Source organism: Nicotiana tabacum, chromosome 10 (assembly GCF_000715075.1).
Source record: "Nicotiana tabacum cultivar K326 chromosome 10, ASM71507v2, whole genome shotgun sequence".
NCBI lineage: Eukaryota > Viridiplantae > Streptophyta > Magnoliopsida > Solanales > Solanaceae > Nicotiana > Nicotiana tabacum.
The window spans coordinates 104,936,988-104,956,284 of NC_134089.1; the positions used below are offsets into that span (position 1 = coordinate 104,936,988).

The 19,297-nt window shown below is 35.3% G+C and overlaps 1 protein-coding gene and 1 long non-coding RNA gene across 3 annotated transcripts; both read left to right on the plus strand.

The window, feature by feature from the left end:
* Nucleotides 1-1,318: 1,318 nt before the first annotated feature.
* On the plus strand, nt 1,319-13,725 carry LOC107811059 (ubiquitin carboxyl-terminal hydrolase 14). 2 transcript variants are annotated; one of them, XM_016635910.2, is made up of 20 exons: nt 1,319-1,667; nt 2,409-2,583; nt 2,809-2,921; nt 3,018-3,354; nt 4,259-4,353; nt 6,831-6,964; nt 7,070-7,126; nt 7,258-7,335; nt 8,068-8,122; nt 8,200-8,232; nt 8,843-8,923; nt 9,328-9,526; nt 9,658-9,715; nt 9,786-9,908; nt 10,179-10,267; nt 10,372-10,461; nt 11,828-11,998; nt 12,086-12,204; nt 12,308-12,434; nt 13,264-13,725. In XM_016635910.2, exons 1-20 carry the CDS (start codon nt 1,572-1,574, stop codon nt 13,440-13,442), a joined length of 2,409 nt encoding a protein of 802 aa, XP_016491396.2. In that variant the 5' UTR covers nt 1,319-1,571; the 3' UTR covers nt 13,443-13,725. The 2 variants fall into 2 exon arrangements, with proteins under 2 accessions (XP_016491396.2, XP_016491397.2); XM_016635911.2 differs by lacking the exon at nt 8,200-8,232.
* Nucleotides 13,726-14,857: 1,132 nt separating this feature from the next.
* LOC142164722 (uncharacterized) lies at nt 14,858-16,480 on the plus strand. Its single transcript, XR_012695668.1, has 2 exons — nt 14,858-15,099; nt 15,543-16,480. It is a non-coding gene; the product is annotated as an uncharacterized LOC142164722 (long non-coding RNA).
* The last annotated feature ends 2,817 nt before the right edge of the window (nt 16,481-19,297 follow it).

Here is a 19,297-nt window from a genome sequence, read left to right on the forward strand (position 1 = left end):
TGATCCTATCATGTGAGATGGCCTATAATGGCCTCTTGTTGCTCTTTCAAGATATTTACTGTTTCAACGACGTGCTCGTCTTCAGCATCATCAGGAGCCGCCTCTCGATCAAGTTGAGAATATCGTCCGCCGTGGACCAGTGTGGCCTCATCCCCCTCATTGCGGGTATCATTGATTGAATCCTCGTGCTGAGGCTGATTTCCTTGGGCCTTAATGTTGTGTGCGGTGTTGACACCGTTATCTGCTCTATGATTTTTTGCTAAGAACAAAAGATCAAACATGTTAGTAATAGATGCAAAGATCAACTCAATTACACAATTGTCTAAGTCCCACGGTGGACGCCATACTATTTATCCATAAAACGATACTGTTGAATTTATACGTGATTTATAGACAAGAAATTAATTTGATCCCAATTGATAAAAAAAATTAGACGAAAATATAAGACTTAGCCTTGGGGTTGAGATAAAGCAGCAGAAATCGTGATTTCGAGAGCAAGGCTTCTGGGGGCAATAATAATAATATAAACGAGCAAAAGATAAAAGTATATTAAACTTTGAACAAAGTGTAGTATATATTTGTCAGAAAATTCGTGCCCCTCACCATGATAATAGGACTCACTATTTATAGTTGCAACTAGGGAACAAGGTCCTAGAATTAAGCTCCTCTTTAATGACAATTATGAGGGCCATCAAAGAATGTGTAACGGTAGGCAGCGAATGCCATATTCTCTGTAATGGACCATATACTTAATGCTATAGAATATTCTTCATTAAGTGCTACCGGGTGGCAGACATTTATTTCGCCTTTATGAATATCATTCTCTCCGATAACAAACGAGATCATTGCCTTCAGACCCGATTATCTTCTGTCTCCGGCTCTACGTGTCGCTTTCTCATGTGATTAGTTAATATGAATATATTTTACCCTATACACTAATTACATATTTTTATTAATTAGATGATAATAAATTGAATCAAGAAAATAATTTGTAAGATACAAAAAAATACCATTGAATGTAAATCAAGATTTTATGTTGATAAATTATTTAAATATAGCTAAAAAAAGATTTTTAGGAAAGAAAGGAGAAAAGTGAATTGATGTTCGAGGCGCGAGGGGTATTAGATGCAAAGTACAACAACAACAACAATGACGATCCAGTATAATCTCATAAGTGGGGTCTGGGGAAGGTAATATGTACGCAGACCTTACCCCTACCCCGAAGGATAGAGAGACTGTTTCCAGAAGAGCCTCGGCTAAAAAAAAAGCAACAGAAACCGATATATTAGTACCGTAAAAATGCAAATTACTGTTCTCTAATTCTGGCGTGAAAACGGGGACAAAAGCTTAGTAGGTCTTTGGAGACACCTAACCAGTACATAACAAAAAAGCCCAAAAACTCCATAGTCCATAGTCCATAGTCCATAGCCTGGTTTCTTCATTTGGGAGAAAGGCGGTTGCTGAACATTTGAGCAAAGAATCCACGCATTCTTGTTTTTCTTGTTGTTGTAATATTCATTCATCTCTTCATACTCTTGCCCTCGCTGATTTTAACAGAAGAATAGAACCCTATGGAGGTCCTCCGATCGAACCTTGGCCGGGTTCGGATTCCAGAGCCAACAAATCGTATCTACAAGCACGAGTGCTGCATTTCTTTCGATAATCCGGTAAAATCCTTAATTCCAATATTCAATTATCATCTCGCTCTTTTTTTACTTCACATCGTTTGCTGGAAGTTGTTATGGTTATATAGTTAAGATTGTAATTATTGGCCTTGTGCCATTTTTAATAAGGTCAGTGCATGTTAGTCCTGTAGGGTTAACGAGTTTCTTCTAGGGTTTATGGTTCACTCTGATTTGGTTAGAAGCCTGCAGTTGATTAGTACTTCGAGTCAGTGGCCGAGCCAGGAATTTATGCAAGGGGATTAAAAAAAAAGTACTAGAACTGTCATACTTAGAGTTTGAACTTGTGACCTAAAGCGACTTTTGAACTCCTTTGCAACTACACTATAGTTTATATGTAAACAAAAGAAATTCATTTTTGCCCTATTTATGCAGTATAATATTCTGACGAAGGGGATTCAGTTGAAGCCCTTGGCTCTACATAGCTCTGCTACTGCCGGGAGTTATTTGTTTTCCTAAAGCTGCTATGAAGTTGTAGGAACAGGGTCAAAATAGAGCGGAATGGATATAGAGTATTCATTTAGCCATTACCAGCTAGTTTAGGATTGGCGCATGGTAGTAGTTGTTGTATAGCCTCTATGAAATGCCATAATGGTGCTGACTTATTAGTTTGATCTTTTACGTCCGTATTCGATAATGCTCAATTAGGAAATATATCTTCACTTATGAAGCAGTTTCTATTTATTTAGTTACGGTTGTAAATGTTTCATTGCTGTTTTTTTCCAGAAATCCGAGGGTGGGCTGTTTGTTGATATGAATGCTTTTCTTGCATTTGGAAAGGATTATGTTGGTTGGAACTATGAGAAGACTGGGAACTCAGTTTATCTGCATATAAAGCAGACAAAGAAGACAGAAGATGCCGAAGATAGACCTTCCAAAAAACCCACTCTCTTGGCTATAGGTATTTAAACTGTTAAACATTTCACATGTAGTATACTAGTTTGAATGCACTTTAGCGTACAACTATACAAGTTTTCAAATCTAGGGCAAAATAGAAAAAAAAGAATAAAGAACTGTATAAGTTCCCATTTTCTGATTTTTATCAGAGTTTAGCCTATCACAACTAATTTGGGATTGAAGCATAGTTGATTGATTGATTGACTTGGCTTATGCATTTTCCTTCTAGGTATCGACGGAGGGTTTGATAATAGTGAACCCCAGTACGAAGAAGCGTATGAAATAGTTATATTGCCTGATTATGTTACTCTTCCTTTCCCATCAGTGGAATTGCCTGAAAAGGTACATATTTCTTTTTATATCTTTCCACAGTTTTCTTTTTGTTTGCAGTAAAATGAACACATCTATATATTGCTTACATTCATCCCAAACTTGCAGGTAAGATTGGCAGTTGATGCTGTTTTACTAGCTGAAGGTGCTGAGAGAAAAGAGCAACTGGCGTCTTGGACTGCTGATAAGAAGCTTGTCAGTAAATATGCCACGGATCTGCTACAGCTTGACAATGGAGTTGTTGTTCCACCAGTGGGCTGGAAATGTGCCAAGTGTGATAAAACTGAAAATCTTTGGCTGAATCTAACTGATGGAACTATCCTATGTGGTAGGAAAAATTGGGATGGAACTGGTGGTAATGACCATGCTGTTAACCATTACAGAGAAACTGGTTACCCACTTGCTGTAAAGCTTGGGACGATAACTGCTGATTTGGAGGGGGCAGGTAATGCCATCTTATAAGTTGTGTATCCTCATGATCAGAGCTGTTTATGGAATTGCTGCGTGGCTCTTTTTTCAGTTTTGGTTGACTGGACCTGCTGCTTAGCTCTTCTTTTGTTTTGGCTAACTTGATTTGTTGCTTAACTCTTCTTTTTGTTTTGGTTGACTGGAGTTTCTGGGTAGCTGTTCTTTTTGTTTTGGTTGATCTTGAGAACGACATCAATTCTATCTGGCCTCTTTTTTTTACTTGGGTGTTCCCAGTTCAACTATAAGCACCGCAATTATTTTAACTGCAGATCTGCTTGGTTTATGATTTGTGGAATGTAACTTATGGTTGTTTGGACAACAAAGCTAGTCCTTTTTTTTAATTTCTTTCTTGAAGTCGTCATTCAAAGAGAGCTTTCCAAGACTTAAATTGCTCTCCCAGTATGACAATGCCTGTGTATAGTCATATCTCTCTAGTAAGCCTATGGTCAAATGAAAGCATTAGTTATTGGTTTGAACTGAACAACTTGCTTAACTGTTTAAATTTCATCATTCTGGATGTTATTTGGTTTTGATTTTATTTTAGTGACTTCATTGGTGTAAGGTGGAGGTTCGCAGAATATGTGCACTTACGAACCACCCCCACCCCTCAAAAACAAAACAGAAAAAGGAAAGAAAGAAAGAAAGAAAGAAAGAGCTAATGAACAAACTACTTTCTTATCGTGGAATTGGTATTAAGTGCTTTGTACATGTTCTTTAGACGTGCTATGCAGGAGTTAAGATCCTGATAATGGAATAGGGCCCTGTAACTAGACTTTGCTAGACTGGTTGCTACATTGATGCTATTGCCTTGTTTGTAACATGTTAAAGTGCCTTTTTGTCTTTCATTGATTACTAATTGGTTGCAAACTTTGGCAGCTCAGATGTTTTCTCCTATCCAGAGGATGAAAGCGTTGTTGACCCACTTTTAGCTCAACATCTGGCACATTTTGGTATTGACTTCTCATCCTTGCAAAAGGTTAGCAGCTGTATAGATGAACGTTGTGTATTTTACTCATGTAAGAAGTATGAATGATGTGCATGGCTAAAATCTAACAAAATGTTATGTGTTCGGTTCTTGATTCAGCTATATTTCTTATGCAAAATGATGGCTAGTCATAAGGGAGGAAGGACATGTGGCTGAACAAAGTAATTCTCTTTTGAAAGAGTAGAACTTGAAGCTTTTAAAGATCTTAATGGCATGTGGGGTGTTTGATCATTACTCAATTTTAATATTGTATAGAAATATAATTTATTCGAAATCAGTTCCTGAAAACAAAAAAACTTAGGGTCTCAATGAGTTTGATATCCAGAAATTGTCAGGTCACAGTTGGAGAGGAAAAATTTTCAAGGTAACAACAACAACAACAATAACCACATGCCTAGTATAATCCCACATAGTGGGTCTGGGGAGGGTAGTGTGTACACAGACCTTACTCCTACCTTGTGGAGATAGAGAGGTTGTTTCCAATGGACCCTCGGCTCAGGGAAGCATATGCACCACATTAATGAAAAGAAAAACGGGAAGGAACAACACCGAGAAGCCATGTAAAAGCAGTATAAATAATAAGAAGATAGTAAGATGACCAAAATGCAAGAAACGACAGGTAGTCATAGAAACCTACTACCAGCAAAAAGCAGAGTACGTACTAATGCTACCGATATTAACAATCTAGCCTACCTAACCTACTACCCTAATCCTCAACCTCCACATCTTCTTTCATGTCCTCGGTCAGCTGTAGTTGCGCCATGTCTTGCCTAATGATCTCTCCTCAATTCTGGCCTACCTCTACCTCTCCTTGGGCCCTCCATTGTCAACCCCTCACACCTCCTTACCGTGGCATCTGTACTTCTCCTCCTCATATGTCCAAACCATCTAAGCCTCGCTTCTCGCATCTTGTCCTAATGGGGCCACACCCACCTTGTCCAGAATAACTTCATTCCTAATCCTATCTAACCTATCCATCTCAACATTCTCATCTCTGTTACCTTCATCTTCTGGACATGGGAGCTCTTGGCTGTCCAACACTCAGCCTTATACAACATAGTCGGTCTGACCACCGCTCTATAAAACATACCTTTAAGTTTTGACGGCACCTTCATGGTAGGGGACATTTTTAATATTGGGTCATATTCTTTTGCATGGAATATCTAAGAAAAATGTTAAGAATGTGTTGTCACATGCAATAGATATGCATGGGTTAACTAATGCTTGAGGGACACAGAAGAGTACAAGAAGCCTTTGCATAGGTGAAAATGGGGGAGTGGAGGGTTCTTTTTGGTAGGCGAGGGAACTTAAAAGGAGGTTCTCTGATGTATATGTCGAAAGGTATGGTTTTAAAATGGCGTTAGTGTGAGATTTGGGGGTTAACATGAAAGGTTTCTGGAAGAAGCTGAGTCATGTCACAAATCTTTGTTTTCAAGTAGTTCTATTCTACCAGTGACACTATTACATATCCTGAGTACATGTCAGCTTCAGGTCTTTGTGGCTAAGAAAGGGAGACAAGAAGTTCAAATCCTTTTGACATATTTGTGTCCAATTGAGAAATTATGCTTTCTAATTTTGAGGACTATGAGATTGGAACTTAGAATGAAGAAAAATAGACTCATGTGCAACAAGTGCGATACTCCCTCCGTCCCAATTTATGTGACGGCGTTAGGATTTCGTGAGTCTAAAGAATTATACTTTGACCTTAATTCTTTTATATACCTTTTAAATATTTTGAATTATTAATTGTTGTGACTTATATACTTTTTTACGTAGTTTCCGAATATGTAAATTTTACTTCGAGAAACTTGAAAATTTTATGTCCAAATGCACGGTCAAAATTAAGAAGTTTGAATCTTGAAAAGCGGAAAGTGTCACGTAAATTGGGGCAGGCGGAGTATTTCTGTGGGTGTTTATCAACCTGTAGATATGTGACAATACATTTGACATATTCAAAAAAGCTGTATGACAATACGTTTGGTGTCCACACTTCGTGGATGGATAGTTTTTAGTGATTAATAAATGGAATCATCCAGCATTATAGTATGTTAGAGGAGTAAAGATGTATACAGATATGACAGGTCAATAGACTAAAGATTGGGAAATGTTCCATAATAATGGGCCTTAGAGTTGGTTCAATTCTGTTTAGTCTTTCAGCTGGAGTTGCTCATTTGCAGCCCTATTTTAAGCATGATGCCAGCTAAGAAAATGATATTCTTTCCTATATGATTACTTCTCTAACCTATTAAATCTTACTTCGATTTCTTCCCATTATTTGGAGTCATATTCTGTAAGTACAACTAGAAATTATCCTTTAACTGGTTACATACTTTGTGATCATTTTCATTTGAGGCGATTGAGCAATCACTTGTTAATTATTATCTACATAAAACTGATACTAATAAGTTACTAATCCCATCATTACATCTCTTCCTATTATTACGACTAATTCTTTTTGTTTTTCCCAGACTGAAATGACGACTGCTGAGAGAGAGCTAGACCAAAATATTAATTTTGATTGGAACCGGATTCAAGAAACGGGTGAGGATGTTGAACCACTTTTTGGACCTGGTTACACTGGATTAGTCAATCTTGGTAACAGGTGCGGCTAGCCTTAGTAGTGCTGCTTGGCCAACGTTGCATGTCTTATATTCATTTTAAGAAAGAAACGTATGAAACTGTCTGGTCTCATATATCTTTCTTGCAGTTGCTACTTGGCTGCTACAATGCAGGTTGTGTTCTCGATGCGTTCCTTTTGTTTAAAGTAAGATAAATGTTATTTGTGGCAATGTCTTTGATGTTCATTTATTGAAGGAAAATGTCATTTATGTTAAAGTGGTTTTGGGATTTCCTTCTTTTCTACATCTTCCCATCTGATGCCATATCTTCTATCAGATACTATTCAGATCAAAGTCTGAAAGCAGCTTTCAGTATGGCTCCTGCTGATCCAACTGTAGATCTTAACATGCAGCTGTGAGTAGCTTGGATCTATTCATTTTTCCAGTTTACCATTACCATTACGTCTCAACTAGCTATTGCATTTGTTGTGCACTCTACTGCTCTACAAAAATCTGCATAGCAGCAAAGCATGTCTTGCTGGATACTGAGTTCTACTTACGTTTCTCATTGTTACAGGATGGTAGTCACTGCACACACTTTATGCATTTTCAAACTGAATTCCTCCGTTGGCACTCCTAATTAACAATTTTGAGAAGATATTCATATTCTGCAAAGCATATTTGCTTGAATTGTTGATACCAATGAGACATTGTTACGGGCAAGTCTAATGAACAAGGAGTAATATGAAAAATGAATTTATGTAAAGATTAGCACCAACATTGCATTCCTTCATGTGTGACGGAGGGAGTTTTTCTTTCTTTTCGGGGTCTTTTCGTGGGGAGAGGGGTATCCAGCAGGGTTTGTTCAGACCCTGTAACTGCAAATTAGGCTGTACTGTGACGATGACTAGAGTTCTGCAGTTAGCTGAATTTTCTGGTCGCATAAACACTGATTCCTAATTGAGGATTCATATTGCTTACACAATAAATTCGGAATTGAGGTGTAGTAGTAGTATAAATACTGATCCCTGTAACAGAGCCTTTTCCATGCTTCAATTTGCATATTTGGTAAGATTTTGTTCATGAAAGCTGTTATGAACTTGTTGTGTGCTCTTAACTTGTTGATAGCTGACCTGTATTCTGGCAGAACGAAACTGGCTCATGGCTTGCTTTCTGGTAAATATTCGGCTCCTGTTCTGGAGGTATGTGTGTGAGTACTTCATTCCTTTTTGTATTGTCTTTTTTCTTAGTAGCTAATAGTTAATCCATGGTGATTCAGAAGGATGATACTACAAGTGCTGCAAGCTCACCGGTAAAATCTCATATGAACTTGTTATATTTTATGATTGCATCTACATGGTTGACTCTTAAGAGTAGTCCATATTATTTATTTTGTTAATATTATGATAGAAATTTGCTGCCGATGCAGCAATAAGATGTATTTTCCTTGAAGATTGATGACAATGCCTTAAAATGAATGTTGGTTACAAACCTTCGTCCAGAACTTGTGATATCCGGTTTATTGACTTACTTTTTTTTAGTAAATTTCCCAAAACAGTTGTTAAAGCTTCCAATTTTTCATTTGTTGTGCATTAACAAATCATGCTCATTACTTAGGGGTAGTGCACTTGAATGCCGAGGGTCTATTGGAAACAACCTCTCTACTCTAGGGTAGGGATAAGGTCTGCGTACACACTACCCTCCCCAGACCCCACTTGTGGGATTATACTGGGTTGTTGTTGTTGTTGTTGTTGTTGTTGTATTTCAGGTGTGAGGCGTGTTTTAGATACCTCTTATATATTGTTCATAACATTAACTCATGAGTTTTTTCTTTCGTCTTTTCTGTTTTCACCATATCATTTCACCCGTATCTATATCTTCCCTCTCTTATTAATCATTTGTTTGCTCTCTTCACTTATTAGAAACAGGAGGGTATCCGTCCCAGAATGTTCAAGTCAGTAATAGCTGCTAGCCACCCTGAATTTTCAACTATGAGACAACAGGTACGCCGGCATTCTTGGGAACTTCTACAACCAGAAGATTGTTTTTAATTTTTGATTATTAGGTTAAAGCGTGATAACACCTCAGCACTAAAAGAAGTCCGGCAATCTCTCGGTATTGCGTCACGCTGAAAAATTTCATTTGAGCTCTTTCCAGCCAGCTGATAAAATATGTGGCTTGTTTGATGCTTTCATCGGCGCTTGTGGCTTTCTTATCATTTTGTCTGCAACCAAGGTGGTCAGAACTGTTGTGTATGCTCATGTTGGCTTCATGGTCCCTTCCCTTCATTTCCCTTGAGACCTAGTCGGTTTTGTCTTTTTGTTTTGCAATTCTATTCATTCTGGTTTGTTGCCATTACCATGGCTATCACTATTCTTATTGTTTACTAATAGCAACTTATATCTAGGATGCCTTAGAGTTCTTCCTGCATTTTATTGATCAAGTTGAACGGATGAACTCTGGGAAACCTGATTTTGATCCGTCAAGAAGCTTCAAGTTTGGTATTGAAGAACGCCTCCAATGTCCCTCAGGCAAAGTTGCTTACAACAGGAGGAATGATTATATTCTCTCTCTTAATATCCCTTTGGAAAAGGCCATCAATAAAAGTGAATTTTCTGTCTTGTTTATTGCTCTCTCTTCCTGCTCTTAGTTTACATTTGTTTGTTATGAAATTCCGGAAGAGCTTGATATCCATTACTGGCTCTATTCTTATATTTCATTTGGTGTGAAATTCCAGAAGAGTTAGCAGAATTCCAAAATTTGAAGAGTAAGAAAGCTGCAGAAGGAAAAGAACTGTGAGTCTTGACTAGTTGATCCATGCTTGCCTTTCATATAATACTTCTGCTAAATGTGTGGTTTCTGCAGGTCTGCTGACGAAATTGTCCGCCCGAGGGTGTCATTGAAGGATTGCTTAGATTGTTTTTCAGCTCCTGAGGAGGTCCATGAGTTTTACAGCACAGCTTTAAAGGCTAGGACAACGGCTATAAAGTAAACTTGCTATTCTCCCCTTATATTTTTGTTTCTCCAATTTTCATCTCCCTCTGCTTGCGGCTTCTCAGATGTAGTTTAGCTTGACTTCTTTTGTTGTTTGCCTAGTATCTTATCTTTTGGCTTTGTCACAACATGCACAGTTTCCTCTAGAGATTATAGGTGCCTTGTAAGAAATTAATGCCCAGTGACTGGCACCTTTATCTATTTATTTGAGCATCCTACCTGATGATTCTACTTTTTATCCTTTTTAACTTTGTTTATAAATAGAACTGCAGGTTTGACTTCTTTTCCAGATTATCTGGTTTTGCACATGCGAAAATTTGTTATGGAGGAAGGCTGGGTGCCAAAGAAGCTTGGTATGTCATTGTTTCTTTAGCGGAATACTTCTAACGAGCCCATTGTTTGATCTTGTTAAATTGCTTATTTTTTTTTATTTTTTTTTTGGTGATGGACTTTTTAGATGTCTACATAGATGTCCCTGAAACCATTGACATAAGTGGCATGCGAAGTAATGGTATTCAACCAGGAGAAGAGCTATTACCTGACAGTGGTTTGTATCTCCTTGTTTTTTACTAATCTTTTAGTGATCTTGGAAAAATGTCTTTCATTTATGCCCAATAATGTTTTGTGAATAGGAATAATATGAGCATGTCTATCTTTTTATCTCATAGGACTTCTTTTCTGCCTTGCCTCCCTTTTGTAGCTTCTCAATTTTTTTCAAGAATTTTTTGCACTTCAATCCTCTCACTTATTGAAGAGATAAATCTTCAAAAATGTGGGAATCTGCACTGCATCGCTCGTATACTTCAATGATGAGGTCTTTGCTTTCTGTTAGAGGAAGTGTGGCAAAGACCTTTGGAACTAAAAGTGATTGCATTACCGATCAAAAAACAAAGTAATTTCTTGCAATCTTTCTCGTCAAAAATATTGGTAGTCTTTAGGGCGTGGAACGATGCACAACTTTTGGGTGCCCCCCCCCCCCCCCCCTTTTTTTTTTTGTAAGACAAGGTTGGTGTCTGGGATCAGTCTCATTCATTTTGAGTATTTTATTCTAAGTTTTTAATTCTATTCTTTTATCTGCACATTGCTAAGTTATTGGGTCGTTGTTGTTGTTGTTGTAAGTTATTATTGACCTAGTAAGGGAACAAAATTTTCTTGCTCCTTTTTAGCTTGCAATGTTTTCTCTGGATCAATTGGTGGATTGCTTGTTCAGTTGATGTGTCTGTTGAGAAACCAAAGAACATTGCTTAGTTTTATTTAGTTCGTTCCATGATCCCTGTAGGCTGTAACATGATTTGGGTATCTCTATTGATTGGGCACTGAAATGATGAACCCGATGTCCATGTATTTTAAATGTGTTTTATTATGTCTTAGTTCAATTTTTTTCCATAAAGTTTTTGCTGAATGTTTTTAAGCAGTAAACCTCAGTTGCTCCATTATTGGTAGTGTTACGTTCTCTGGTCTGATAGTGTTATTTTATTGCGTGCTAGTTATTTTATACGGGTGGGAGTAGCAACAGGAGATAGCTACCTATGTGTAGAGAGAAGCCAATATTGACCTGACAGTACATACCTCAGATATCTATATTTCATGAAATAGAATTCGGGTCACCATTTACTCTAATTCCTGCTCTAGATAATTAGTTGCTTCTAGTAGGCCCTTTGGTGTTTCTCATTCTTCCAGCTTGTGATTGTTTTAATTCCTGGGAGATTTTCAAGATGGGGGATGCCGGGATGGTTATGTTAACAGCTTTTTAGTGCATCTCTTTCAGTCTTTTGTATATGATCATCGCATAATTGTCTTTAGAAGTTTTTGGCTGTGATAACTACTTGTATGTCAATTCTATGGCTGGCTTCTCTCATGTGTTTATAAGTTCTAAATTGCTCATTATTTTTCATTACTGGTCCATAAACCAGATGCTGGGGATGGTGAGCAATCAACAAAGCTTCTGGCTAATGAGGATATTGTTGCACAACTTGTTTCAATGGGATTTAATCTTCTTCATTGTCAGAAGGCTGCAATTAATACTTCCAATAGTGGAGTAGAGGCAGCAATGAATTGGTTACTTGAGCACATGAATGATTCAGGTGTTTTTTGATATTTCCTCTGAGCAGAAGTTCATCAAGTCTTTGCAATTATTAGAAGCATGATGTTGATGTGTAATTTCTTCCCAGATATTGATGCTCCTATATCACAAAACGTGCAAAATCCTGATATCGATCAATCAAAAATTGATACGCTGGTTTCCTTTGGTTTTGAGGAGAAACTTGCTTGTAGGGCTCTGAAGGCATCGGTAAATTTCTCATTTGCACGGGTTTTTTGAGCTTGCTCCTTGTTATTTACTGCCTATGACATGGTTCATGTTTTGCCCTTTCTCTGTTCTTGTCTGTTCATAGGGTGGTGATGTTGAAAGAGCTACTGAATGGATTTTTAGCAATCCTAGTGCTTCTGCTGCATCAGACATGGATGCTGCAACTAGTGGTGGAGCTGCAGTTGATCCCTTGCTGCCTGATGGAGGAGGAAGTTAGTTCCCTATCTCGGTTCTACTTGTTGATTTACAGCTTTCATGCTTTTACTTGGATCTGATATATTCTTAACAAATGCACGAGACAAGGATCATTAGCCCGTTTATTAAGTGGTGTAGTAGGTGAAGATCCTCTTAGTTTATTGAATGAGACAATTTTTAGCTATAAAATTCCTGCTTAATCTGGTCTTGGATTTTCTATCAGGGAATATGCTAGTTCTACTGCTTAAAACTTTTCCACTTAACTTCCAATTACTGAATCCACCTGGGTTTAATCATCTTGGTCATGGTTTCTTTTTCTTCATTTGGTAGCTCTCCTTCCTCCCCCTTCACAGGGGCAACAATGATTTCTCACTTTTCACCCCTTCGTGTCACAAACCTTCAGCTACTGGGTGGAGGGAAAGTTGCTCTTCTACTAAAGCTCCACCCCTTGGTTTCTCACTTTGTGGTGGTCTGAGAATTGTCAGAAAAGATGCTATATGCTTTTCTTGATCTAAACTTTTATTTTCTTATTTGGAGACACAGGTTTCTTTCACTAAATTATGTTGCTATCAAGGGCTGCAAATTAGATTTCACAACATAGTAAATTTATTTATGGGCCCTGTTTCTTTGGTTTTGCAATGTCGATAAATGACTACTTGCAAATTCTCTTTAGGATGATAGAAGTTCCTAATTCTCTTTCAAAAGGTTCTTACGCATAAATCCAATAGCATTGTATTGTGTATTTCGTTCAATACAAATCACTATCCTTGATGGTGACATTTAGGTTTACTTTTAGATAATTTTATGCTGCTTGGCCTGACCAAGTTTATTTTGGATAATAAACAGGATACAGGCTCCTAGGATTCGTGAGCCACATTGGCACATCTACACAGTGTGGTCATTATGTTGCTCATATTCACAAAGATGGCAGGTGGGTGATTTTCAATGATGAAAAAGTTGGGGTCTCAAAAAATCCCCCGCTGGACATGGGATACCTCTACTTTTTTGAAAGACTTGAGAGTTGAACAATGGACACCCGAGAGCTAGATAAAATGTCGGGATACGCATGCAGGACCAAGCAACTTCTGGAATCATAGCTTGCTATTGTCATATGTTATGCTGGTTGAATACATACTACAAGTGTCTCATAACATACTTCACATGCCTAAATCTTAGGGAAATTCAAATCTCAAGTAGAAGAGTGTAACTTCTTCAGGACCTGGATTTGGATAGATCTATCTTCCATGTATGTAGGGGTCGTTTTGTTCTACTGGTTCTTATGGATTCATCTTTTTGCTTCCTCCGTTACTTTTCTGATTTCTCTCTCTGAAGCTTTTACTGTTGTGTTTTGGTTTTTTATTTAAATGGTGGTAGTTGATTGTTCAGCAGGCACTACGTGAGGTGTCTAATAGATAACATAAAGTCAGAAACCATCCTCATGAGGTGTCTAATAGGTAACAGAAACAGCTTCAGCCTTAGTTTAGGTGTCTAAATGAAAAAATGTGGCTAACTTTGTGGGGCTGTCTATGTATTTGGTTTATATTACTCAATTTCCATACCGACCACTTTTCCTTCAATTTATTTTTCTATTGGTCAAGTTGTAAGGTAACAGAGTATTTGTAATGTTTATAAACACAAGTAGCACCACATTTTTGACTGACGTCTCCACCTTAAACTCTAGGCCAAGTTTAGGAACCAATAGCCCTTCAAATGCAAATGCAGAATTACAAATTGCCATTTTGTATTTTTAGTTTGTTTGCAACTATAAGACGCGAAATGGCTTTTCCAGCTAAAAGCTGTTCTCAGAACTCAAAAAGATACTTATAAATAGTAGCAGGGAGTGGGGATAGAAAAAAGTGCCGGTAAATTTTGGTTAGTTATTCGCCTTAGTGGTAATTGGTAAGTAATCATACAAAACCAACCGCAAAAACTTCTCTTGCTTCTTTGTCACAAGAACAGCTAGGAAGTTACCATTTGAGGAGACAAACAAGAGATTTAGTGAAACAAAACTCAGAAATATTTACTGTCTAAATATGCTGTAAAAAGAGACATTTTTTGTGAAATTGTAGAATAATGTTCGTATTGGATTTTTGAAGTACGGATCTACTAACTGTATAATCTGTGTTTTAGGTTCTGCAACACTTGATACTTATTTTTCGTTAACAGTTTTTTAATGGCTTGTGCAGTTGTTATGATTGAATAAGGAAACTTAAAAAAAAAGGAGTGGGTTTCCATTTAGCAGCAGTACAGAGCGTCGTCTAGTACAATTGAATGATAGGTGCATATGGATTGTAGAGTCAAGTACAATCTTAGGATAGTTAAAATTGGAAAGTGCAATAGATTCAAATCCAAATGTACTACTCCAACTCGTAACGTACTTCAACTACTAAATTAATAGGTTGGACTAAGATAAAAAGGAAGTGAAATGGCTGGACACAAAATAATGTGAAATAAGAGTTTTCCCAGGAAAAAAGAAAAGAAAAATGAGAAAGCAATAGTAGTAGCAAATGCAGAGTGCTTAGAAACATCATTGAGTGCAGCGTTGATGACAATTTATGTGAAGTCTTTAATTTGGCATTTGGACTTTGCCACTTTTTCCAATTCCTTTTCCTCAATCATGTTTTTACTTCTCTGAAGGAACAATTTTACAAATAGTTAAATGATTTATTGCAAATCGTACAGGTTTGTTGTCTCCTCTCTACTCCTCATAATTTTTCGAAAACTATGCTATATATAACTCACTCTGTCAGTAAGGTGAAGGAGGATGTAGTAAATAGTCTTTTCGCCTAACTTCGAAAATCAGTTTATTTTGAGAAATATTTTTTCTTAAAAGTATTTTTTTTAGCTCCCGTTCGATCATATATTTTGCCAATTTTTTTTGACAAATACCTGCATTTTTATAGATTTTATCTGTATTTTGACAATTTTTAAATTCCAAAATCAGCTCAAGAGCTGTTTTTGACCTAAAATATTACCATTTGGTTTTAAAAAAAATTTCAAAACTTGCCCTAAACTTTTGTATTTTATATATAAAAAACACTTTCTGTTATTATGACCCAATTAATTTATATCTACTTACTTTTCCCTCATTAAACTCACGCGGCTTTACCCTTCTCTATAAACAGAAGAAAACCTTCGCTAAAGTTGTTGTGTCAATCTGTGGCAATCCACCGCAAAGATAAAATTTGAAGGTAATTTGCTAAAATTTGTATAAATTTTCTTTAGATTTGTTTCACTTGTTTGTATGAATAATTTTCTTTAGATTTGTTTCGCTTATTTTGTATGAATTTTCTTCAGAGTTGTTGGGTATTTTTTAAAGTTTTTAAAACTTATGGGTATAAGTCACATTTCATGTTTTTCAAAAATAAGTGAAATATGTTTTGAAAAATTATATCCAAACAGATTTTATTCTTCAAACCAAACTTCACCCAAATCAGATTTTTTAAAACAAATTTGGGAATCTATGACCAAACGCTAGCTTAGTGAGAAGCAGTTTGTGGTTGGTAAATTAATTTGAAAAGCACCTTTGAGCAACAATTAGTATTTTGGCCAAACTTCTAAAAACTGTTTCTAAGTGTATTTTTCTCAAAAGTGCTTCTAGGGAAAAACTATTTTTTTCTGTTTCTCCAAAATTACTTCCGCTTCTACTCAAAAGCATTTTTTTTTCTTCTAAAAATTTAGCGAAACACTTCAATTTTGAAAAAAAATATACTATTTTTGTTATAGAACTGAAAGAACTGAATAAAATGGCTTACGTGAGATTTGGTAACTCTAAGTTTGCTTAACAAATCTAAATGGAAATGGCCAAACCCCTAATTATAATATGCCAGTGCGCACCGAACTGCTGTGCATACAGTAAAAATAATTTTTTTTATATGTAAATTGTTCAGTCTCTTTGATTTAAGAAAAACTTTTAGTATACGATATGGGTGGTTATAAATTGTTTTAGGTGTGATTGGTTAGTTTTGGAGTCTATAATTAATGGCTAAAGATTGGTAAGTTAGAACTTTTTTTGGGACATTTATGTAAAATTTTCCATTTTAAATTGGTTGGTATTTCGTTCTGTGGAGTGTGGACAAATTCAATATTGATCATATTAGAAACGTTATTAGGTAAACCTACAATTAAGAGAAACATTGATGAAAATAATAGGGGTATACAAAGAAAATCGCTAAATCACACCAAATCGATAATTCGAGTCAAACCGAAAAAAGAAATCGATTGTGGTTTGGTGTTGGAAAAAAATCTGATCATAATTGGGTTGGTTTGATTTTAACTAAAAAAAGGTCAAACCAAAACCAAACCAACCCGACATTATATTTATACATTTTTTAAAAACATTTTATACATATAAATATTTATTGTAACATAATTTATACATATTTCTTAAACTTGTTCACAATTTTATCTTTAAACATATTATTTAAAGTCTGGACTTAACATTGAATGGACCAATAAATTTTATAGCCCACAAGTAGTAAGTCAAGTAAAATTCAAATGAACACTAATGCTAATAAAAGAAATTCAATTTAACACTAGGAATGATAATAATATTGGATACCTATTTAGTTTTGTATTGGTTTATAATAAAAATGCATAACCTAATTTATCTTTTTCTTTACTGCTTAGTTGTGTAACTAATAATACTTATTTTTAGCATGACCTATATAGTATTTTTAGATTATGTTAATTTTTTATTATGACTTATTAATGTAATATTTTCTTTATGCGATTTTATTATCTTTGTTATTGAATATTTTAGTACAATGCCATGACACACCTCATATAATTGTGTTTTTTCCGGAAAACACATTATACTGTTTATCCTAATAGGGAAAGAAATATTTAGAGCACAAGTTACATATTTTGTGCTATAAAGACTTTACCCAAAAATAATCCAAAAATCCAAAAAAAAATCGAAAATCCGAAAAAAATCGAAAACCCAAAAAAAATCGAGATTGAAAAACTCGACTTTATTAATTTGGTTTGGTTTATAGATTTAAAAATCCGATACCATTAATTTAGTTTGATAATTAAAAAGTTCAAACCAACCAATTTATATACATCCCTAGATGAAATATACTGATGTAAGGACCCAAAGCGAAAAATGTCTAGACATGAAGCATCTTGGCATATACAAGAAAGTTTCCACACAAAGAAGTCTCTGTTTTCTTAAAAAAGAAAAAAGAAAAAGAGAAAAGAATACGCTATGCGGCAAAGATTACTTTTACCAGGCTCAAACCGAGATCTCTTATCAAGAGAAGAACAGTTCCATCCACTGCACCGCATCCTTTGATGGTATATCTGTTAAAATATGATAAGCCCTGCTCAACAAAGTAAAGAGAATATAAGTAATTAGTACTATAGATATGAAAATATCAATTTTCTTCAATTATTTGAGAGTCAAAACTATATCAATTTAATCATTATAAGAAAGGATCGGTCATCTGGAATTGCTAATATCACAAACTATTGTATAACCCTTGATATTATATTATATTTAATGATTCGTAATTTGAAGAATTATTAGATCGGTGTACTATCAATAAAGTACACCAAATACCTGACTATTCAACTCAACTGCTAACTCTGTCTACTATCCTCATTTCAAACCACAACTCCCCATTTTGTTATCCAACGTTATGTCATCTAAAGAATAGTAGTAATTAATTACTGAGATTAAATTTAAGAAGAATTTATTTCTATGTTGGTTGGTAGAAAGCTGCGGTATAACTAATTTTGGGATAGTTCTTTCGAGATTGTAGTGTTTTTTAATCCATGTGAAAAGGTAGAATAACTAATTTCGAGATAACTAATCTCGAGATAATTAATCATGGGATAAATTCTTTCCACCCAAACGATCTCTAAGTTGTTTAGGGATTATAACTCTAATAAATATTTATCTCATTTTAAATTTTAATGTTAAAAACTAAAAATTAATATAATTATATTATATTTAATTATGGTGAAATAATAGATAGAAGTATAAAAAATACATGTTTTCCATAAATTAGTTTGATGCAAACAAAAATGCTAAATAAATTTTTACTCTAATTCCACTTGCTATGTTAATTGCATCCTCAGTTTATAATCCGTTATTTAATGGATCTTTTTTTTCTGTCAACATTTTCTTCCACGCGTTTTCTCCTTACAGTCGTCCATATACAAAGGAGATGTCAACCAAACAAGGAAAAATAGCACTATATAGTCATTTTAAAATAATATTCCCTTCGTTTCATATTATACGAGATATTTTGACTTGACACAGACTTTTAAAAAAAAGAAGACTTTTGAAATTTGTGATCTTAAAAACTTAAGGGGTAAAAAGTTTGTGGGGCCATGACACTTGTGTGGTTATAAAAACTTCTCATTAATGATATAAGTGGGTAAAATGAAGAGTTTAAAATTGAATTATTTCCAAATTTAAAAATATATCATTTGTTTTGGAACAAACTAAAAAGTAAAGTACCTCATTTAATATGAAACAGAGGGAGTAGCTAATATATATAAAATAAGCACTTATATATATTTTATATAAAATAAGCACATTTTATACTCCCTCCGTTTTAATTTATGTGAACCTATTTCCTTTTTAAGTCGTGCAAAAAAGAATGCACTCTTTATGTATTGGAAAATAAGTTACCTTTATTCAATGATTTATAACCACACAAATTATTTATGGCTCATTTTACACCACAAATTTAAAAGTCTTCTCTCTTTTCTTAAACTTCATGTCCAGCCAAATAAATTCCCATAAATTAAAAGGGAGGGAGTATATTTTTGCAGCTATCAAATTTGCCCACCAAACAACCCATAATATATAGTCCAAAATCCATGGGCCAACCTAACCAGCAAACTTACTTGGCAAAAGAATTCTGCC

Bases quoted from the DNA above. Each gene is read 5' to 3' on its own strand.
- LOC107811059 (XM_016635910.2), top strand. From the start codon at position 1,572: ATGGAGGTCCTCCGATCGAACCTTGGCCGGGTTCGGATTCCAGAGCCA. The intron at 7,336-8,067 runs GTGAGTAGCTTG...GTATTCTGGCAG, and splicing joins GTAGATCTTAACATGCAGCT to AACGAAACTGGCTCATGGCT. The intron at 10,462-11,827 runs GTTTGTATCTCC...TCCATAAACCAG, and splicing joins AGAGCTATTACCTGACAGTG to ATGCTGGGGATGGTGAGCAA.